This window comes from Somniosus microcephalus, chromosome 11 (genome assembly GCF_052327205.1).
Source record: "Somniosus microcephalus isolate GS21.2 chromosome 11, FLI_Smic_1.0, whole genome shotgun sequence".
Classification (NCBI taxonomy): domain Eukaryota; kingdom Metazoa; phylum Chordata; class Chondrichthyes; order Squaliformes; family Somniosidae; genus Somniosus; species Somniosus microcephalus.
In genome coordinates, this window is record NC_140997.1 from 145,371,549 (window position 1) to 145,394,376 (window position 22,828).

At 45.7% G+C, this 22,828-nt stretch overlaps 1 protein-coding gene across 1 annotated transcript in view; it reads right to left on the reverse strand.

Annotated features, from left to right (window-relative positions):
• Positions 1–22,828, reverse strand: part of rad18 (RAD18 E3 ubiquitin protein ligase) — a 358,590-nt gene that overhangs the window by 47,543 nt on the left and 288,219 nt on the right. The window contains exon 8 of the mRNA XM_086001346.1: positions 12,639–12,701. Coding sequence (XP_085857472.1) covers positions 12,639–12,701 — 63 coding nt within the window. The remainder of the gene's footprint in view (positions 1–12,638; positions 12,702–22,828) is intronic.

Here is a 22,828-nt window from a genome sequence, read left to right on the forward strand (position 1 = left end):
TGGGCATCCATGAGGTGCTGTGGGCCATCAACAGCAGCAGAATTGTCTACCACCACAATCTGTAACCTCATGGCAGATGTCTCACTCTACCAATGTCATCAAGCTAGGGTATCAACCCTGGTTCAATGAGGAGTGTAGAAGAGCATGCCAGGCACAGCACCAGGTGTACCTAAAAATGAGGTGCCAACCTGGGGATGCTGCAAAACAGGACTACATGCATGCTAAACAGCAGAAGCAGCATGCTATAGACAGAGCTAAGCAATCCCACAACCAACGGATCAGATCAAAGTTCTGAAGTCCTGCCACATCCAGTCATAAATGGTAGTGGGCAATTCAACAACTAACAGGAGGAGGAGGCTCTATGAACATCCCCATCCTCAATGATGGTGGAGTCCAGCACGCGAGTGCAAAAGACAATGCCAAAACATTTGCAACCATCTTCAGCCAGAAGTGCCGAGTGGACGATCCATATCGGCCTCCTCCAGAGGTCCTCACCATCACAGAAGCTAGTCTTCAGCAAATTCGATTCACAACACGTTATAAGAAACGGCTGAGCGCATTGGATACAGCAAAGGCTATGGGCCCCAACAACTTCCTGGCTGTGGTGCTGAAGACTTGTGCTCCAGAACCAGCCACGCCTCTAGCCAAGCTGTTCCAGTACAGCTACAACACTGGCATCTATCTGACAATGTGGAAAACTGTCCAGGTATGTCCAGTCCACAAAAAGCAGGACAAATCCAATCCAGTCAATTACCGCCTCGTCAGTCTACTCTCAATCATCAGAAAAGTGATGGAAGGTGTCGCCGACAGTGCTATCAAGCGGTACTTCTGACCCATAACTTGCTCACCAATGCTCAGTTTGGGTTCTGCCAGCACCACTGGGCTCCAGACCTCATTACAGCCTTGGTCCAAACATGGACAATGGAGCTGAATTCCAGAGGTGAGGTGAGAGTGACTACCCTTAACATCAAGGCAGCATTTGACTGTGTGTGGTATCAAGGAGCCCTAGTAAAATTGGAATCAGGGGGAAAACTCTCCACTGCCTGGAGTCATAACTAGTACAAGGAAGATGGTTGTGGTTGTTAGAGGCCAATCATCTCAGCCCCAGGACATCGCTGCAGGAGTTCCTCAGGGCAGTGTCCTGGGCCCAACCATCTTCAGCTGCTTCATCAATGACCTGCCCTCCATCATAAGGTCAGAAGTGGGGATGTTCGCTGATGATTGTACAGTGTTCAGTTCCATTCATAACTCCTCAGATAATGAAGCAGTCCATGCCCGCATGCAGCAAGACCTGGACGACATTCAGGCTCGGGCTGATAAGTGGCAAGCAACATTCGCGCCACAGAAGTGCCAAGCAACGACTCTCTCCAACAAGAGAGAGTCTAACCACCGCCCCTTGACATTCAACGACATTACCATTGCCAAATTCCCCACCATCAACATCCTGTAGGTCACCATTGACTGGAAACTTAACTGGACTAGCCACATAAATGCTGTGGCTACAAGAGCAGGTCAGAGGCTGGTTATTCTGCGGCAAGTGTCTCACCTCCTGACTCCTCAAAGCCTTTTCACCATCTACAAGGCACAGTCAGGAATGTGATGAAATACCCTTCACTTGCCTGGATGAGTGCAGCTGCAACACTCAAGAAGCTAGACACCATCCAGGACAAAGCAGCCCGCTTGATTGGCACCCCATTCACCACCTTAAACAATCACTCTCTCCACCACCGGCACACCATGGCTGCAGTGTACGCCATCTAAAAGATGCACTGCAGCAACTCGCCAAGGCTTCTACAACTGCACCTCCCAATTCTGCGACCTCTGCCACCTACACAGACAAGGGCAGCAGGTGCATGGGAACACCATCACCTCCAAGTCACACACCAGCCTGACTTGGAAATATATTGCCGTTCCTTCACTGTCGCTGGGTCAAAATCCTGGAACTCCCTCCCCAACAGCACTGTGGGAGTACCTTCACCACATGGACTGCAGCTTCTCAAGGGCAATTAGGGATGGCCAATAAATGCTGGCCTTGCCAGTGACGCCCACATCTCAGGAACACGTAAAAAATGATAGAAAATGACCAGGATAGGTGTTACAGAGTTGAAAATCTGGGCTCAGTTAAAACAAATACTGTGTATGTTTTACTCGCCTATACAAACGGGAAGGAATTCTTGAATGTGCCCAGACACAATGCTGTACGTCTGAGGGTACTGTTTACATTTTAGCCAGACATCAAGCTTCCCACAATTTTTGTCCTTTAAAAGAAAGCACTTGCATGTATATAGTGCCTTTGACGAACGTCCCAAAAGCGCTTTGTAGCCAATGAAGTACTTTTGAAGTGTAGTCACTGTTATAATTTAAGAAACACGGCAGCCAATTTGTACACAGCAAGGTTCCACAAACAGAAATGAGCTAAATAACTAGATAATCTGCATTTTAGTGGTGTTGGTTGAGGGATAAGAACATAAGAAATAGGAGCAGGAGCAGGCCACTTGGCCCTTCGAGCCTGTTCCGCCATTCAACAAGATCATGGCTGATCTTCTACCTCAACTCCACCTTCCCGCGCTATCCCCATATCCCTTAATTCCCTTAGTTCCCAAAAATTTATCGACCTCGGTCTTGAATATACTCAACGACTGAGCATCCACAGCTCTCTGGGGTAGAGAATGCCAAAGATTCATAACCCTTTGAGTGAAGAAATTTCTCCTCATCTCAGTCCTAAATGGCCAACCTCTTATTCTGTGACTGTGACCCCGTGTTCTAGATTCCCCAGCCAGGGGAAACATTTTCCCAGCATTAACCCTGTCAAGTCCCTTAAGAATTTTGTATGTTTCAATGAGATCACCTCTCATTCTTCTAAACTCTAGAGAATATAGGCCTAGTCTACTCAACAGTGCTAACCACTATGCACGGTGGAATAGTGGTTAGCACTGTTGTCTCACAGCGCCAGGGACCCGGGTTCGAATCCGGCCTCGGGTGACTGTCTGTGTGGAGTTTGCACATTCTCCCCGTGTTTGCGTGGGTTTCCTCTGGGTGCTCCGGTTTCCTCCCACAGTCCAAAGATGTGCGGGTTAGGATGATTGGCTATGATAAATTGACCCTTAGTGTTAGGGGGGTTAAATACGTGGGGTTACGGGGATAGGGTGGGATATGTGTTGGTGTAGGGGTTACGGGGATCGGGTGAGATATGTGTCGGTGCAGGCTCGATGGGCCGAAATGGCCTCTATCTGCACTGTGGGGTTTCTGTGATTTCTGTGTTTCTGAATCTTTCCTCATAGGGCAATCCCCTCACCCCAGGAACCAGTCCAGTGAACCTTCGTTACACTCCCTCTATGGCAAGTATGTCTTTCCTTAGGTAAGGAGACCAGAACTGCACACAGTACTCCAGGTGTGGCCTCACCAATGCCCTGTATAATTTAGTAAGGCTTCTTTACTCTTATACTTTAATCCCTTTGTAACAAAAGCTAACATACCATTTGCTTTCCTAATTGCTTGCTGTACCTGCATGTTAACTTTGTGATTCATGTACAAGGATACCCAGATCCCTCTGAATGCAAATATTTCCCAGTCTCTCACCATTCAAAAAATATTCTGCTTTTTTGTTTTTCCTACCAAAGTGGATAACTTCACACTTCCCCACATTGTATTCCATTTGCCACGTTTTGCCCAGTCAACCTGTCTATATCTCTCTGCAGCCTCTTTGCGTCCTCCTCACAGCTTACTTTCTCACCTAACTTTGTATCATCAGCAAATTTGGATACATTACACTCAGTCCCTTCATCTAAGTCATTAATATAGATTGTAAATAGCTGAGGCCCAAGCACTGATCCTTGCGGTATCCCGCTAGTTACAGCCTGCCAGCCCAGAATGTATATTTGTTGTAAATTATGTATTAATTCTTTAAATGCTAGCCATTGCTTGTCTACCATCATACCTTTTAATGTAGTTTCCCAATCTACCTTAGCCAACTTGCCCCTCATACCTACGTAGTTTGCTTTGTTTAGATTTAAGACCCTAGTTTTGGACTTAATTAAATCACTTTCAAACTCAATATAAAATTCTATCATATTATGGTCACTCTTCCCTAAAGGCCCCTTTACTACAAGGTTATTGATTAACCCTTTCTCATTGCACAATACTAGATCTAAAATAGCCTATTCCCTAGTTGGTTGCTCAACATACTGATCTAGAAAACTATCTTGTATACATTCCACAAACTCGTCCTCCACACTATTACTGCAAATTTGGTTTGCCTAGTCTATCTGTAGATTAAAGTCACCCATGATTACTGTATTACCCTTGTTACATGCACCTCTAATTTCCTGAGTTATACTCTGCCCTACATTACAACTACTGTTTGGGGGCCTATAAACAACTCCCACCAATATTTTGTTCCCCTTGCTGTTTCTTAGCTCCACCCAAACTGATTCTACTTCTTGATTTTTGGAGCTAAGCTCCTTTCTTTCCACTGTCTTTATCCCATGCTTGATTATCAGGGCTATCCCTCCTGCTTATCAATTTTGCCTATCTCTTCTAAAAATTAAGTATCCTGGAATATATAGTTCCCACCCTTGGTCACTTTGCAACCACATCTCTGTAATGGCTATTGGATCAAACCTATTCATTTCTATCTGCGTTATTAATTCATCTATTTTGTTGCGAATGCTTTGCACACAGATATAGTTCGTTTAGCTTTGCCTTTTTTCTATTTTTCCCTGATGTCATCTTAGTCACTGATGCCCTATTACCTTTGTTACTCTCTCTGTCCCTTCCTGACCCACTCTGCTTATTTTTACCCAAAACTCTGATCTGCTCTTGAGCCTTGACATTTCCCTTGCTGCTTTTAAATTTACTCTTTCCTGAATCCTCCCCCCACCCCACTTTATTAGTTTAAAGCCCTGTCTGCTGCCCTAGTTATTTGATTCGCCAGGAGACTGGTTCCAGCCCGGTTTAAGTGGAGCCCATCCCAACGGAACAGCTCCCTCTTTCCCCAGTACTGGTGCCAGTGGCCCAGGAAGCAAAACCCCTGCCTCCCACACCACTCTTTCAGCCAAGCATTTAACCTTCTAATCTGCTTATCCCTACGTCAATTGGCGTGTGGCTCAGGTAACAATCTCAGGTAACATTTCAGCCCAAACTACAAGTTCAAACTACAAGTTTAAAGCTATCCCTGCAGAGTCCACTGCTCATCCCCCGGCGTGTCTTTGTTCTCACTGAGCTCTTTCAAGTGCCGGAATTCTGCTGAAACTTGACCTCCATCACTGGATTCCTCGAACAGGACTTTGTTGACTACACAGTTTGACTCATCGGCTGGGGCTCTGCTTTTCAGTCACTTCAAGTCTTATGTTGCGGAATTCTTTTGTCAAATTGGTTTCCGATTTCCTGGACTTCTTTGGACATCTAGACTACGTTCCTGCTTTGAACTACACTACGTTTCTGCACTGGACTACACTGGATTACAGTGTAACACTTACCTGTTGCATCTCCATCTCTGCTGCTAAAAGATTTTTTACCTTTAAACTGCGGCGGTGTCTCTGCTGAACTGGTTCTACAGGAAACTTTCGATTTACCGGCACTTAAATAACCGGAAATCTCGGTTAACCGGCAAAATTCAGGAGTAGGTTCAGGTAAGTTTTACTTCATATTACTTGCCTTCCTCGATCTGTTGCTGTGCAATTGTATGTGGCTGCAGCTGTTGCTAAGCTACAGAGACGCTTGGAACTGTGGCCATTGTTCTGCACCTGTTGCTAAGCAACAGGGTTTGTTGCTTTATACGGAGCGCTCAGCTCTCCGTATCTTTTACGATAGCTCTCGGTTATCTGGAATTTTTGGTGAACCGGCACCACGTCGGTGCCGGATAAAAAAGAGTTTCCTGTACTGGTTTTTCAGCTCTGCTGGCTTCTAGGTAGCAGCTGCTGCCCCACTTGCTGTCCGGTGGCTTGTTCTATTGGTTTTCAGCTTTGCTGGTCGCTGGCTTATGGTTTTACTTTTTCTCCATCGCTTTGATCTACGGTGACCTCCAACTTGTGTCAATTTAGCCATTATCTTTCTGCACCGCTACCGACGCTCATTCCTATGGCAACAACCTCCAACCTCGAACTCTCTTCCCTTCAAATAGCTTCTGGACTTCACTCACCTGCTTTGGACAGCGGTTCGTTGATGCTCCGTGCCGGCCCCATCCTGCTTACGTTAGCTTTGTCCTTCCATGGGAACTCTGACTTTGACCCTGGTCTCCCTACTATTGTCTCCAATCTATTCCCTGCTACCAGGAAATATGTATTCCATTAATTACTACATTTAAACAGGCCTATGTAAACTGAGTTTTTCCCATGTCCATTCGCATGCGCACTTTGGCTGCCGCTCCGGATCCAAGTCATTCAATACTTTCCCCCCCCTCTTTTCCTTTTCTCTCTATCCCTCCCTGACTGCTCTCTCCTGTCGTCATGCCTCCTTTCATCTCTACTCTCTCGGATACTCTGTCCTCCCAAATCCCTACCCCAATCCTTCATTGCTCTTCGACCTTCCTACTCTCCTACCGCTGTCCCAGGCTTGACTCCCTCTTAGATAAGCCCACAGCTTCCCTCTGTGCCTCTCTTTGCATTCTATGAAGGCCCCATCGAGGCACTCGTCGCTGCCACCTTACGAGCAGCAACCCCAACTGTCCCATCCTACTCTCTCGCCGCCCTTGCCGCCCAGTGCGCTCACTGGGGGCAAATCTTGTCAATCTCCTCCCCATCCAACTCATTCCCCCCAGCGCTGTGGACGCTGACAGTGGGGCAGCCATCAATGACCCTCTCCGCATCTCCCTGCAGAATGTTCATTCACTCACGAACAAGGCCCTTGCCATCCATGAGCTTATCATGGATGATTGCAATGACATCATGGCCCTGACAGAAACTTGATTGAAGGGTGATGACACCTTATCCTTTAATGAAGCTTCCCCACCTAGCTATACCTTCCACCACTTGCCCCGCTCAGAACGCCGTGGTGGCGGTGTGGCTCTCATCACCAAATCACACCTTGGTCTGTTCCCCTACTCCCCCGGCACTTTCTCCTCCTTTGAGCATCTCACCTTATTCCACCCCTCTCACTTAAAATTCTTGTTCTCTACTGCCCACTCAAGTACCATAACATTTTTATTACCGAGATATCTTCACTGCTCTTCTCCCTCAGCACCGACCGAGTTTCTCGGTGATTTCAACCTCCATCTCAATTCATCAATGTGCTCTCTCCTCTGAGTTCATTAGCCTCCTATCCTTCCTTAATCTCTCCCACCATGTAAACTCCCCAACCCATATTCACGGCCACCCCCTCGACCTTGCCATCTCTCATGGCCTCGCTACTCCCATTGTGTCAATCGAAGATAAGGTCATCTCTGACCATTTCCTCGTATCGCTCTCCACCCACAACTCCCTTCCACCCCACCCCTCCCTTCTGTGTCCGCCTTGTAAAAAACTCTCTCCCAACTCTCATACAACTGCACTTATGAAATCCCAACTGTCCAGCCTCTGGGCCTCCAGTCACCATGACATTTCTGCAGCTACCGATCTGCTCAACCACTCCCTCACCACTACCTTTGATGCCCTAGTCCCTACTAAAACAATTACTCTCTCTCACCCTGGCCGTTCCCCCTGGTACGGCCCTCATCTTCGCTCCCTCAAGTCCAAGGGACACAGACTTGAACGGATATGGCGAACAACTGATTTAGCCATTCACCGCCAGATCTGGCTGGACAACATAAAGCATTATTGGGTCCTGCTCTCGTCTGCCAAAATTGCTCACTATTCCAGACTCATTCTGGAATGCAAAGGTAAACCCCGGCTCCTATTCTCGACTGCTAACCGTCTTCTTAAACCCCTCTCCCTTGTCTCCTCTACCCTCACCTCCAACAACAAGGGTGAGGTGCTGCCTCTGCTACTTCCCTTGCTTCCCCATGTCCACCGGGCCAAACTTCCTCTAAGGTTCCCCCCTGCCCTAGCCCTCAACTCGCATCTTTCTCCAGTTTCTCTCCGATCTCCCCTCATGACCTCTCTGTGCTCATCTTGCCCATGAGACCCACTTACTGCTCCCTCGACCCTATTCCCACCAAACTACTGACAACCCAACTTCCTTTTCTGACATTGTTAACGGTTCTCTCTCCTCAGGTACTGGTCCCCTCTTCCTCAAATCTGCCGTCATCACCCTGCTCCTCAAAAAACTAACCCTTGACCCCTCCGTCCTTGCAAACTACCGCCCCCATCTCCAACCTCCCTTTCCTTTCCAAAGTCCTTGAATGTGTTGTCGCCTCCCAAATCTGTGCTCATCTTTCCCGCAATTCCATATTTGAATCCCTCCAATCAGGTTTCCGCCCTGCCATAGCACTGAAACGGCCCTTATCAAAGTCACAAATTACATCCTTTATGACTGTGACAAAGGTAAACTATCCCTCCTCGTCCTTCTTGACTTGTCTGCAGCCTTTGACACGGTTGACCACGCCATCCTTATCCAATGCCTCTCCACCGTCGTCCAGCTGGGTGGGACTGCACCTGCATGGTTCCATTCTTATCTATCTAATCGTAGCCAGAGAATCACCTGCAATGGCTTCTCTTCCCACTCCCGCATCGTTACCTCTGGTGTCCCCCAAGGATCTATCCTTGGCCCCCTAATTCTCATCTACATGCTGCCACTTGGCTAGATCATCAGAAAACACATCAGTTTCCACATGTATGCTGACGACACCCAGCTCTACCTCACTACCACTTCTCTTGACCCCTCCACGGTCTCTAAATTGTCAGATTGCTTGTCCGACATCCAGTTCTAAATGTGCAAAAATTTTCTCCAATTAAATATTAGGAAGACTGAAGCCATTGTTTTCGGACCCCTCCACAACTCCCTTCCCTAGCCACTGACTCCATCCCTCTCCCTAACATCTACCTGAGGCTCAACCACACTGTTCGCAACCTTGGTATCATATTTGACCCTGAAATGAGCTTCTAATCACATATTCGCAGCATAACTAAGACCGCCTATTTCCATCTCTGTAACATCATCCGTCTCCGCCCTTGCCTCAGCTCATCCGCTGCTGAAACCCTCATCCATGCCTTTGTTACCTCTAGACTTGACTATTCCAACGCACACCTGGCTGGCCTCCCACATTCTATCCTACGTAAACTTGAGGTGATCCAAAACTTGGCTGCCCGTGTCCTAACTCGCACCAAGTCCCGTTCACCCATCACCCCTGTGCTTGCTGACCTAATTGGCTCCTGGTTAAGCAATGCCTCGATTTCAAAATTCTCATCCTTGTTTTCAAATCCCTCCATGGCCTTGCCCCTCCCTATCTCTGTAAACTCCTTCAGCCCCACAACCCCGAGATATCTGCGCTCCTCTAATTCTGCCCTGTTGAGCATCCCTGATTATAATCGCTCCACCATTGGTGGCCGTGCCTTCTGTTGCCAAGGCCCTAAGCTCTGGAATTCCCTGCCTAAACCTCTCCGCCTCGCTACCTCTCTTTCCTCCTTGAAGACTCTCCTTAAAACCTACCTCTTTGACCAAGCCCTAATTTCTCCTTATGTGGCTCGCTGTCAAATTTTTTGTCTTTTAATACTCCTTTGAAACACCTTGGGGTGTTTTACTACGTTAAAGGCGCTATATAAATACAAGTTGTTGTTGTTGTTGAAGTTTTGCTTTTTAATTTGGACCCCAACTCCTCAAACTCTCTCAGCAGAACCTCAATCCTAGTTCTGCCTATGTCATTGGCTCCTACATGGACCACGACAACTGGATCCTCCCCTTCCCACTCCAAGTTCTTTTCCAGACGTGAGATGATGTCTTTAATGCTGGCACTGGGCAGACAACACAGCCTTCAGTATTCCCTGTTGCGGTTGCAGAGAACAGTATCTAGCCCCCTGACTATACTGTCGCCTATCACTACCACATTCCTTTTTACTCCCCTCACTTGAATGGCCTCCTGTACCATGTTGCCGTGATCAGTTTGCCCATCCTCCCTGCAGTCCTTGTTCTCATCCATCTAGGCAGCAAGTACCTCGTATCTGTTGGACAAGGTCAAGAGCTGAGGCTATATCCTGGGTCCACATACCTTCCTGACTCACAGTCACACACTCCTGTCCCTGACCACTGACTAACTCTAAAGTACTAAAGATAAATATTGGCCAGGACACTGGGAAGACCATCCCTGCTCATCTATGAAATAGTGCCGTGGGATCTTTTATCTGAGAGAACAGATAAGCCTCAGTTTAACATCTCAACCGAAAGACGGCAGCTCCAACGGTGCACCACTCCTTCAGTACTGCGCTGGAGTCAGCCTGGATTGTGTGCTTAAGTCGCTAGAGTGGGACTCAAACCCACAACCTTCTGACTCAGAGGCGAGAGTGCTACCACTGAGCCAAGGCGGAGACCATAAATTAAATTAAATCTCTCAGGTATACTTTTAGTCATCAGAAGGAAGAGTAGGAAACTAACAAGCTGACTGAAGAAGAGAATGCTGGGTACTTCATTCTCATCACTAATACCAAACTGTATTCCAGGTTTATGATTTCCAGGTGGTGCGGCTGGTGGCAGGACTCCCAGATACCACAGGCAATTTCAGTGTGCTCATCAAAAACGGCTCAACGTTTGCCCAGCACAAGGTCAATCCTGCAACCTCACTTCAGGCTAGACCACCTTTGGCAGATGCACAGTGCTGTTTCAGTATAAATGACTGATTTTGAAATAAAATTAATCATGAAGCAGACAGGGTTTTTTTATTTTTTTTTTAAAAGAAAAACAGCACCACGGTTGCAAAGTTTCCACATTTATATTAAGCTAAGAATGACCCGTTTGGAATGGGAAAAGACTGTTTGGCCCAACTGCGTCATTCCCTCCACAAACCATGTGCAACCTGCCCTGTCAGGAACTCCATCCAACCCACTCAATCTTCTGAGAGACACCAACCTCCAAGTGGATACAATTTCACATGAATACTACTCTGCAGAGGAAAGAGAGAGTTCTTCTCATCACTCATCTTGCTGTTTTCCAGTTCCTATTAGGCATGCATCCACTACACAAAACTACCCAAAAGACACCACTAAACACTCAAAAAGAGGGACTAAAATAACAGAGGGTACGGAAAATTGCATTACCAATTAATGGGGTTTTCATGCATTTGTACAAAATTCCTTAACCCTAATGATTGTGTTAAAATAGTGGACAAAGGAATTTCTTGTGACTGCATTAAACAGTGAACCACCAGAGGAAATTAACCCTCAAGTCATTGTTTCATGTTTGGAATTCAGCTGAGCTGTTCCTGCCATCTGTTCAAAGCCAGACATCATCCACTTCATATTAAAAGAAGGGAGTGATAACATTTATTTCCTTCCATTTTTCTGCCCCCTTCTGGATCCACCGGCTCCACAGGCAATTCCAACCCTCTAGCAACTCGCTCAAGTGTCAGCCCAGGCAATGAGCGTTGGTGGGCTATTCAATTATGGAGGGCATCACCGCAGAGTAGTTGTGCCTTGTATGTCATGCACTTTTTATCAGGATCACAATTAGGAGCAGGAGTGCTGGGTAATTTCTTCCTAAACCCATTTTAACACAGAAGTACTGGAATTAATTTTAATAGCCATATTGCTGTCTTGCTGAAATCAGCAAACAGCACAGACTGGGGATCGAACCTGTAACCTTCTTATCCCCCTCCAGTTTCTGCCAGCCATACTCGCACTCCCCAGTCCTTCCTTCCTTATCCTCTGCAACACATCTTTCTTGGTTTCCCAACCCATTCGACTGTAATCTGCTGCCACCACCAAAGGCTCGAGTTCCTCCTGGACGTGCCCACTGTTTCTCTCTGCTCCATCCTAGGCATTCTGAGACATGCCCACCATGTTGCAGGCTCACCCATAGCAGCAATCTCAGCTAGCTCATCCCCTCTCCTGACAAATATCCTGGCCAGTACATTTGCCTGGGGTTAATCCTACCCGTTCACTCTTCTGCCACAGGCCCTCTCTGTGTCACCCTCCAGAATGTTCACTCCTTGAAATGAGTGCACTTCCTATTCATAACTTCATCTTGGATGAGTGAATCAATATTCTGGGCCTGGTCACATATGGTGAGATGTGTCCACTCACCGAAGACTCCCCAGTTAGCTATACATTCCACAATATTCCCTACCCTACCCATTGTGACAGCGGCATGACTTTCATTACCAGGTCCCATCTTGACCTCTTCCCTTACTCTTCTGGCACATTTTCTTTATTCATACACCTCAACTTATTCCACCCTCCCCAGCTCTTCTTCAAAAGCCATGATTGTCTACTTTCCACGACAATTTCTTCTTCAAGATCTCCATCTTTAACCTTTCCACTGTGAATCCACATCCTCACCTCACCTGCAGCCTTCTGTTACACACGCTATATAAAGCTACGCTGTTATCGGGTTTAGTATGACACCATGCAGTTCAAGAAATGGAATTATTTAAGAACAAAGTTAAGAGTTTTAGTAAGGAATTGTTAGCTGGCAGGGTTTAAACATATGCTAATGCACTGAGAATTTATCTCACACAACATTTTGCTCAAATTATTCCTAATGAATAAAGGAAGGTCAGGAAATGCAACTTGAAAATGAAAAGCAACATCCGTGAAATGCCGAAATATTGTACTCACATGGTTGTTGATTCTGCGGGTTCCTGGGAATACTGAGGATCTCTACAAATATCAGAGTCAGAGCTGCACAAAGAGAATAAAGAGTTTGAATGGAAATTCAGCAACAAATTAAACACTTTCATATTCTGGAGGAACTTGACCAAAATACGAAACGAGCTGAACAGTGGTGTGTACCTATTGCCAAACAGCCACAGGAGTTGGCAATGTTTTGCTTCCCAGTGCCAAATGAGAACATCTCTTATAATAGAATAGTGCTAACTACAGAAATGGCAGCAATAATTCAATGAGGATCCATCATCCCTGGCTAACCACACACCCATTTCAATCATAAAGATGGCAGGCATTGAGTTGCTGCTCAAAGCACTGCCAATCCTGCAGTATTTCGCCCACATGATTAATCTTCACGCCAACCAGAACAGAGAGCACTGGTACAGATGATTTGGGGGGGGGGGGGGGGGGGGAAATCACTGCCAAACCGGATCCTGTCCTCATCCAATACCCACACATAGGTGTAGTGTATGTAACCTGTACCACCTTAAGAGGATACCTTAAGGTGATGGACTACTTTTTGATGGATCCTGTACATTGTAGTACCGGTGGTGACCACACCGGTATATAAACCCTGCAGAGCAAAGTGTATCCCAGTTCAGCCCTGACCCTCAATCACTAAAGACCTGTTTACTTACTTCTGTAGTCTGTGTCCTGTTATTCAGCATAACTGCAATTGAAACCACAGACTCAACAGTGGCGACGAGTCTGATCTTACCTTGCGGCAGTTTTGCATCAAAGGAAGCTTCGTCCTCAGGAACGGGCGTCGAAAAAGGGCATCCGCTCTCAACATCCTGCATCGCACGGGAGGCCATCGGAAACCCGGGTTGGTTTGCTGACCACGAAGTCAAGCATCAGTGAGCATCCCTTCTACGACAGCAGCGGGTAAGCCCGATCGAGCGGCACGGGGGGGAAGTCGGCCGAGTTGTCAGGGGAGAAGGGGAGGGAAAACGACGAAAAGGGCGGAGAACACGACCGCAGCCGGTGTCGGGCTGGACTGCAATCGGGCAGAGACGCGCAGCAGCCAGAAAAGCGTTTATGGCCACAGGGACCGCAGGAGAACAAGAGCAGCAACGCAGGGGAAAATAAAGGACCGCTGGGAGGCGTGGACGGCAACAGCGCGGGAATCGCCATTTTGAGTCGGCGGGGGAAGAAGACAAGCGTGGGAAAAGCCGCCATTTTGAAAAAAAAAAAAAATAATAATAATATCCAAAGGGGAAGGAGAAACTCAGCAAGGATGCCAAAAACGGGTAACATCACTGCTTTTGATAACGATGTGGAAGATTGGGCCACTTATGTGGAACGCATCGAAGTTTACTGTACAACGAATGAGGTACCGGAGGATAAGAAAGCACTAACCCTATTAAACTCAATGGGTGCGAAGACGTACGGGTTATTAAGGAACCTTGTAACACCAGACAAACCGGTAGGGAAGAGTTTCGCGGATATTGTTACTATGCCGCTGCTGATAGCGGAACGATTTAAATTCCACAAAAGAATTCAACTTAAAGAAGAAAGCAACGCTGAATTCCTAATAGAATTGCGCAAGTTATCAAAGTACTGCCAGTTCGGAACAGGACTAGCAGACGCACTGAGAGATAAGTTTGTGTGTGGGCTCCTAAGGGAAGGAACCCAGAAGCGACTGCTGGAGGAAAAGGATCTTATGCGGGACAAAGCTTTCAGCATTGCAGCATCCCACGAGGCAGCAGCACGAGGCGCTGCAGAGATACAGCAAAGGCCACTGGAATTCAGCACCAATGAAATGGCATTGGGCGCAGTAAAGTGCTATCGTTGTGGAAGGACAACGCATGACCAGAACCAGTGCTGGTTCAAAGATAAAGAATGCAGGCAATGTGGCAAACTTGGTCACATAGCGAGAGTATGCCGGTCAGGAAAGAAGACCAGCAGCAAAAAGTCACCGCAGGAGAAGTACAAAAAAGTACACAAGGTGACAGAGAACAGTTCGGATGAACAGAAGACGGATTCAGACTCCAGCAGTAAGCAACTGGGTTGTCTGAAAATACATAATGTGGGTAACACAGCAGACCACCAAACTATCTGGGTCACACTTCGGATAGCAGGAGTCCAAGTGAAGATGGAATTGGACACTGGGTCAGCATTAACGGTCATGAATAAGCAAGATTACAAAAGGTTGTTCTCGCACATTCCCCTGAGGGATATGGAGATTGTATTGAAAACATACACAGGGCAAATAGTATACCCCAAAGGAAAGATAAAAGTAAACGTGGTCTACAATGGTAAAGAATTTCAGAAAATGGACTTGTATGTGTTACCTGATGGAGGTCCGCCACTACTGGGACGGGAATGGATCCGGAGAATAAATGTGGACTGGCATTCCATACAAGCACTGACTGTAGATGCCTGTAAGGAGGACGACGTCAAACCTAAACGACTGTCCAAAATCTTAGACGATGCTAAGGAGGTGTTCCAACAGGGACTTGGAACACTGAAAGGAATTACGGCAACCATCAAGGTTGAAGAACATGCAAACCCAAAATTTTTCAAAGCCAGACCGGTGCCTTATGCAATACGACCTGCTGTGGAAGCAGAGCTGGAAGGGCTAGACCGTTCAGGGGTACTGTCCAAGGTGGACTGGAGCGAATGGGCTACACCCATTGTTCCTGTCATGAAGCGTTCGTTGAGCAACAAGCCGGGGGAACCTGGGAAGGTTCGCATCTGTGGCGATTTCAAGATCACTGTTAATCCGGTTCTTCACACGGTGCAATATCCGCTTCCGCGGATTGAAGATATCTTCGCTTCGCTGTCTGGCGGGAAACACTTCACTAAGACAGACCTGGCGCAGGCGTACCAACAGATGGAAGTTGATGAAGCGTCACGTCAGTATCTCACGATCAACACGCATAAGGGCTTATATCGGTACAATAGACTGGTTTTTGGAATGGCATTGGCTCCAGCGATTTGGCAAAGGGCCATGGAGCAGGTATTGCAGGGAATTCCAGGCACACAATGCTACCTGGATGACATCCTAATTACAGGAGATAACGATCACCTCGCGAATTTGGAGCAGGTGCTCATCAGATTGAAAGAATATGGGCTCAGAGTTAATCGCCAGAAATGCAAGTTCTTGCAAAAGCGAATCTCGTACTGCGGCCACGTCATTGACCGGGAGGGGCTCCATAAGTCACCTGACAAGATCGAAGCTGTTGTAAAAGCTCCTGCACCGGAGAATGTATCCCAGTTGAGGTCGTTCCTCGGGTTGGTTAACTATTACCATAAGTTTCTTCCAAATTTATCCACGGTGTTACACCCGCTAAACACTCTTTTGCAAATGGGAGTACCATGGAAGTGGAGCGAGGACTGTAAGCGGGCTTTTCAAAAGAGCAAAGCACTGATCACCTCTAAGGAAGTGTTGGCTCACTTTAACCCAACGCTGCCTATTCGCTTAGCTTGTGATGCTTCTCCATATGGTATCGGGGCAGTGCTCTCACATAAGTTTCCAGATGGCTCGGAAAGGCCAGTCGCTTTTGCATCCAGATCATTGACCTCCGCTGAGCGCAACTATGCTCAGATAGATAGGGAGGCTCTCAGCCTCGTGTGGGGAGTTAAGAAATTTAACCATTACCTGCAAGGCCAAAAGTTTACGCTGCTGACAGATCACCAGCTGTTGGTTTCCATTTTCAACCCTAAGAAGGGTGTTCCGGTAATGACGGCGCACAGGCTTCAGAGATGGTCCCTTTTCCTAGGGGCACATCAATATGATATTGAATTCAAAGGTACAAAACAACATGGTAATGCTGATGGGCTGTCGCGCCTGCCACTACCTACAGCGGAAGAGGCACCGGCAGTTGACCCTGTAGAGATATTTCACTCGACCATCATCGAATGCTTACCAGTCACCCGAAATGACCCGACACTGTCTCGGGTCTACGACTTGACAGTGAAGGGATGGCCAGCACATGGCGAACCACTGTTACCAGCATTCTCAGCCAGACGAGAACAGCTGTCCGTATGTCAAGGAACATTGATGTATGGAACAAGGGTGATTATTCCTCCAAAATTAAGAGAGAGAGTTCTGAAAGAATTGCACGAAGGTCATCTGGGGGGAGTCAAGATGAAAAGCCTTGCTAGGGGTTATGCGTGGTGGCCAGGTATCGACAAACAAATAGAGGATCTGACTAAAAGCTGCTCAGGGTGCCAAAAAGTTCAAAATGCACCTCCAATTGCACCGCTGCATCCGTGGGAATGGCCTTCAGCCCCATGGCAACGTGTGCATATCGACTTTGCAGGTCCATTCATGGATTCCATGTTTTTGATAGCAGTAGACGCACATTCTAAATGGCCAGAAGTGATTAAGATGTCGACCACTACCTCTGAGAAGACGATCGCAGTTCTAAGAACCATATTTGCAAGGAATGGGTTGCCGGAGCAAATATGTTCAGACAACGGACCACAGTTCGTGTCAGAAGAATTCCAGAAATTCATGAAAAAGAATGGGGTGAAACACTATACATCTGCCCCATATCATCCGGCTACAAATGGGTTGGCCGAGAGATTTGTTCAAATGCTCAAAAAGGCGATAAAGGCCATGAGTGAAGACCATATTCCACTACAACACAAGGTGGACAATTTCCTGATGGCGTATCGAAACGCCACGCATTCAGTGACAAATCAAAGCCCTGCCATAATGTTCTATAACAGAAGGTTACGGTCCCGGTTGGATTTGTTAAAACCCAATGTGCGAAGGGAAGTCGAAAACAAGCAATTCCAGCATGTAAATAACAAGGCCACTCGTAGTTTTGAAATAGGACAACCAGTGTTGGCCAGGGACTATAGGGATGATAAATGGCAACCTGGAACAATTCGTGCATGACAAGGACCCTTGATGTACACGGTAGACGTTGGAGAGAACGTAATACGACGTCATGCTGACCAACTTGTGGAATCGAGAACAAGGGTCGACCCCATGTCTACGGCAGAGACACCAGTTGAAGAACTTATTGAGCCTGTAGCATCTACCTCAGACTCGAACGTACCTGATGATGTTCAATCCATAGGAGATCAAGTGGATGAGCCACCCCAGCAACGAGAACCAGAGACCCCTGAAAGGCGTTATCCGGGCCGGATCAGGAGGCCTCCTCAGAGACTGAACCTTTGAACAGTTGTGTGTAAATTGTATATATGTTATCCATGTAATGTTTAATTTGGGGTGTACACTGTTAAGCTAAAAGGGGAGGAATTGTAGTGTATGTAACCTGTGCCACCTTAAGAGGATACCTTAAGGTGATGGACTACTTTTTGATGGCTCCTGTACATTGTAGTACCGGTGGTGACCACACCGGTATATAAACACTGCAGAGCAAAGTGTATCCCAGTTCAGCCCTGACCCTCAATCACTAAAGACCTGTTTACTTACTTCTGTAGTCTGTGTCCTGTTATTCAGTATAACTGCAATTGAAACCACAGACTCAACAATAGGTATTTTCCAGTAGCAATCACTGAATAGTGACCAAGTGCATGAACGCTGGCTGATTTCCTCTTCCCTACCCAGGAATGCTGAGGCCTATCTCTGCCGTGGCTCAGTTGGTAACATTCTGGCCTCTGAGCCAGAAGGTTGTGGGTTCAAGTCCCACTCAGAGACTTAAGCACAAAATCTAGGCTGACACTTCAGTGAGAGTGCTGCACTGTTGGAGGTTCTGTCCTTTGGATGAGACGTTAAACCGAGGACCTATCTATCCTCTCAGGTGGACATAAAAGATCCCACGGCACTACTTTGAAGAGGAGCAGGAGAGTTCTTCCCGGTTTCCAGGCCAATATTTGTCCCTCAACCAACATCACTAAAACAGATTATCTGGTCATTATCTCATTGTTGTTTCTGGGACCTTGCTGTACGCAAATTGGCTGCCGCATTTCCTACATTACAACAGCGACTACACTTCAAAATACTTCATGGCTGTAAAGCACTTTGAGGCATTCTGACCTCATGAAACGCGATATATAAATGCATGTCTTTCTTTCGGAGATCAAACAACTCAACATGGAGTTGAACCTGGAGCTAGTCTTTATGGAGTTTAAGCAATACCCACTTTCCAATCAGAGGGAAACTAATTTATAAAACAATTACAATGAGCAACATTTCTAGGAAGCAACCTAGATTTGAAACTCTCATTAAAAGCAGTTTTTTTCCCTTTCAGATTGCTGATACATGCATAATTATCTCACTGCTGTGAATTAATGAAATCAGGTCATTTGTTCAGGTGTGCTTCATTCTATTAAGTGTTAAAGACCTCTTAAACATTTCACAACAGGCCCTCCAGCTGAATAAAAGACCCTGGGAAAGATGGACTTTTGAGTCAATTTCTCTTAGTATAGAATGTTTAGAATTGCAGAACAGAAGAATACTTAAATACACTTTGAATTGTTGACATGAAGTGAAACAGCTGTAAATCTAGTCTTATTTTTGCACAAAAGAAGTCATTTGCCAAACTTTTAACTAGTATTATTGCCATAAAAAAGTTGGAATATTGGAATACCAGATGCAGAGGTTTGTAATTCAGAGCATTGCTTCAGGATTTCCCGCAGCAGTTCTACTTAACAAAGCTGCAGCGTTTTATCAGAAATATTGTATCACACTGTAGCAGGTCCATTAATTCCCCACATACGTTTAGAGCAAAGCACAAATTAATTCAGCCTATTCAATTAATTTGACACCTGACTAAAAGGTCCAGTGTAACAGATAGTATGGATCCACATACTAGAGTACAGGGGTACTATGCAGATAAGTATGTGCATTACTCTGGACAACACAACCTGAAGGTACCAATCCTTGAGTACCACAGCTACTTAATATACAGATTTGTTAACTTGGTTCAATGGTCTGGTGCTATGGCCACAGAAGCCCACCTATGGCACAGAACGTAATCATAGAATCACACAGCACAGAAAGAGGCCATTCTGCCCATCGTGTCTGTGCTGGCTCTTTGAAAGAGCTATGCAATCCCATAACTGCAATTTTGTCCTTTTCAAGCATATATCCAATTTCATTTTGAAAGTTACTATTGAATCTGCTTGCACCACCCTTTACAATGACATTGGCAGCATCTTCTTCTTTGGTAAAGACAGATACAAAGTACTCATTTCGTACTTCAGCCATGCCCTCTGCGTCCACAAGATTTCCTCATGTAGAGCATAAACACCAGCATGGACCAGTTGGGCCGAATAGCATGTTTATGTGCTGTACACTCTATGTAATTCCTTTTTGGTCCCTAATAGGTCCACCCTTCCTTTGAATATCCTTTTACACTTTATATGTTTATACAATACTTTAGTGTTCCCTTATATTTCACCTGCTTATCTTTTCTCTCACATGCTTTTTGTCCCTTTTATTTCCTTTTTTAGTTTTCCTTTGCACTCTCTCTATTCTGCTTGATTCTCTACTGTATTATGAACCTGACATTTATCATAATTTTATCATAATCATTTATCATTGCCGACAGTGGGCTAAGCCCATGCAGAGAGGAAGGCAATGCATTTTTCACATACTGGTTTGTAGGTGTATTTCTTGTGCATCACCCCACCATTGGCGGCCACGACTTCAGCCGTTTAGGCCCCACACTGTGGAATTCCCTCCGCCTCTCCACCTCCCTCTCCTCCTTCAAGACCCTCCTTAAAAACCCACTTCTTTGCCCAAGCTTTTGATCGCCCCTCCTACTATCTCCTTCCTTGGTTCTGTGAAACACCATGGGATGTTTTTCTACCTCCAAGTAGAAAATGCAAGTTGTTGTACAGATCTTCCCCCACAACTGGGGAAAGTCCATGGCCAGAACACTAAAGATGTAATCACAACTTTTAAACAGCCGCACATATACAAATTTGCGCATGCTCAGTTGTCTTGGCGTTGCTACTGGTGAACTGGAATCCACCATGCGACATAATCAGAATAAATTCCAAAACATTGGGAACTGAGAAAGACATAATAGAGCTCAAATATATCCTGGCTCCTTGCCGTTACCATATATACAGCGTATACCACAAATGACCCCAAGCCTGTTGATATTATACATTATACTGGGGAGATGGTTGGGGGCAGGGGCAGAAACAACGCTGAGTGGTTGGTCTGCAATGCAGAACTGTAACTGTCTTCCTCAAAAACTCACTTGCCTGTTGCTGGTCTTAGCACTTGAGTAAATGTTCCTCCATCCCCAGCTCCTGGACTCTGCCTGTGGATGTTGCATACAAAATCATTTATGTCTGTTTATATACAGCTGTAATAATTCTACCAGATTCAATGACTTCCTTTTGTGTTCTTTCTAGCAGAAAACTAAGGAATGTAGCTATCCATCTTGTCAAAAGCTCCTCTTGTTGGACCCTCAAGTTTATCATTGGTACATTACATTACATAGAACTTACAGCACAGAAACAGGCCATTCGGCCCAACTAGTCTATGCTGGTGTTTATGCTCCACACGAGCCTCCTACCACCCTATCAGCATATCAGTCTATTTCTTTCTCCTTCATGTACTTGTCCAGCTTCCCCTTAAATGTATCTATGCCATTCGCCTCAACTACTCCATGTGGTAGCAAGTTCCACATTCTAACCACTCTCTGGGTAAAGAAGTTTCTCCTGAATTCCTTATTGGATTTATTAGTGACTACCTTATATTTATGACCCTAGTTTTGGACTCCCCCACTACTGAAAACATCTTCTCTGCATCTAATCCCTATCAAACCCCTTCAAATTTTAAAGACCTCTATTAGGTCACCCCTCAGCCTTTTCATTTCTAGAGAAACAACCCCAAGCCTGTTAAGTCTTTCCTGATATTTATTACCTCTCCATTCTGGTATCATTCTTGTATATTGTTTTTGCACCCTCTCCAGTGCCTCTATATCCTTTTTGTAATATGCACAGTACTCTAAAGTGAGATCTAACCAAAGTTCCATACAAGTTTAACATAACCTCTGCTTTTCAATTCTATTCCTCTAGAAATGAACCCCAGTGCTTAGTTTGCATTTTTATAGCCTTGTTAACCTGCACAGCAAGTTACAGTAACTTGACAAACAGTGTCCAAAGGACAGATCAGTCAATTTTCTTAAAGTTGGCCAGTTTCTGGCCAGAGCACAGTGGTGTAAACTGCTGCACTTTACTTGGGAGACTGAGGCTCCTGTTCGTAGTAGGAATAACATATTAAACCCCAAATGCTGGAGATCTGAAATAAAAACAAAGAATGCTGGAAATACGCAGCGGTTCCCTCAGTTTCTGAAGAGAGAAAAGACAATTCTTTTAAACACACATCACCATACACTGATGTATACGAAGAGTAGTAAACCTTGGCGGTGTGTGTAGGGATGCCTGGGAGCAAGTCTCCTAGAGCAAGCCTCCTGGAGCACATTCCAACCATCCTCTAAACCAGAAGTTTGTAATACTTCAATATTACAAAAATCATTTAAAATGGCAATGTTCCTTATATAGGTACCTAATGACATATAGAAATTATGTCAAACTAAAAGTATTGCAATGATCCAAAATATCTCTAGTAAGGCGATAGAATCAAACTGTACACATTTGTGACGGACGATAATGGGTTTTTAAACAAACCCATTATAAAGAGCATCATTTACAAGTCGATACACCACACATTTAACATACAGGAAACTTTCTGATATCCGGCACTGACGGGACCGAGCTGGTGCCGTAACATCAAAAGTGCTGGACATAGCAGAGTTAATGTTTAAACATACGGAACTGAGAAGCTCCGTATGAATCAACAAACCCTCTTGCTTAGCAACAGCTTCAAAACAGTCGGCTGCAGCTGCAAGCGTCTGTAGCTGAAGCTGTTGCTATAGCTACAGACCTTGCAGTGCTTGACTGGGAAAAAAAAAGCAATGAGAACTAAAAACACATAGAAAACGGCTCCTGATTTTTGCCGTTAGATCGAGTATTCCGGACATATAACCTCCGGATAAACCAAAGTTTCCTGTAATTACATTAATTTTTAAATTAGCCCTTCATGAATGAAAGCACATCGATAGATGATACGCAAACAGGAAGAATGTCCCACTCCCCTGAAGTCAGGTAACAGAAAATCCAAAAACAGCAGAACTTTCACTATTTGTTGATTATGCACCAGAACTCTTACCTGACAAAAATATGTGCAGAACAAAATC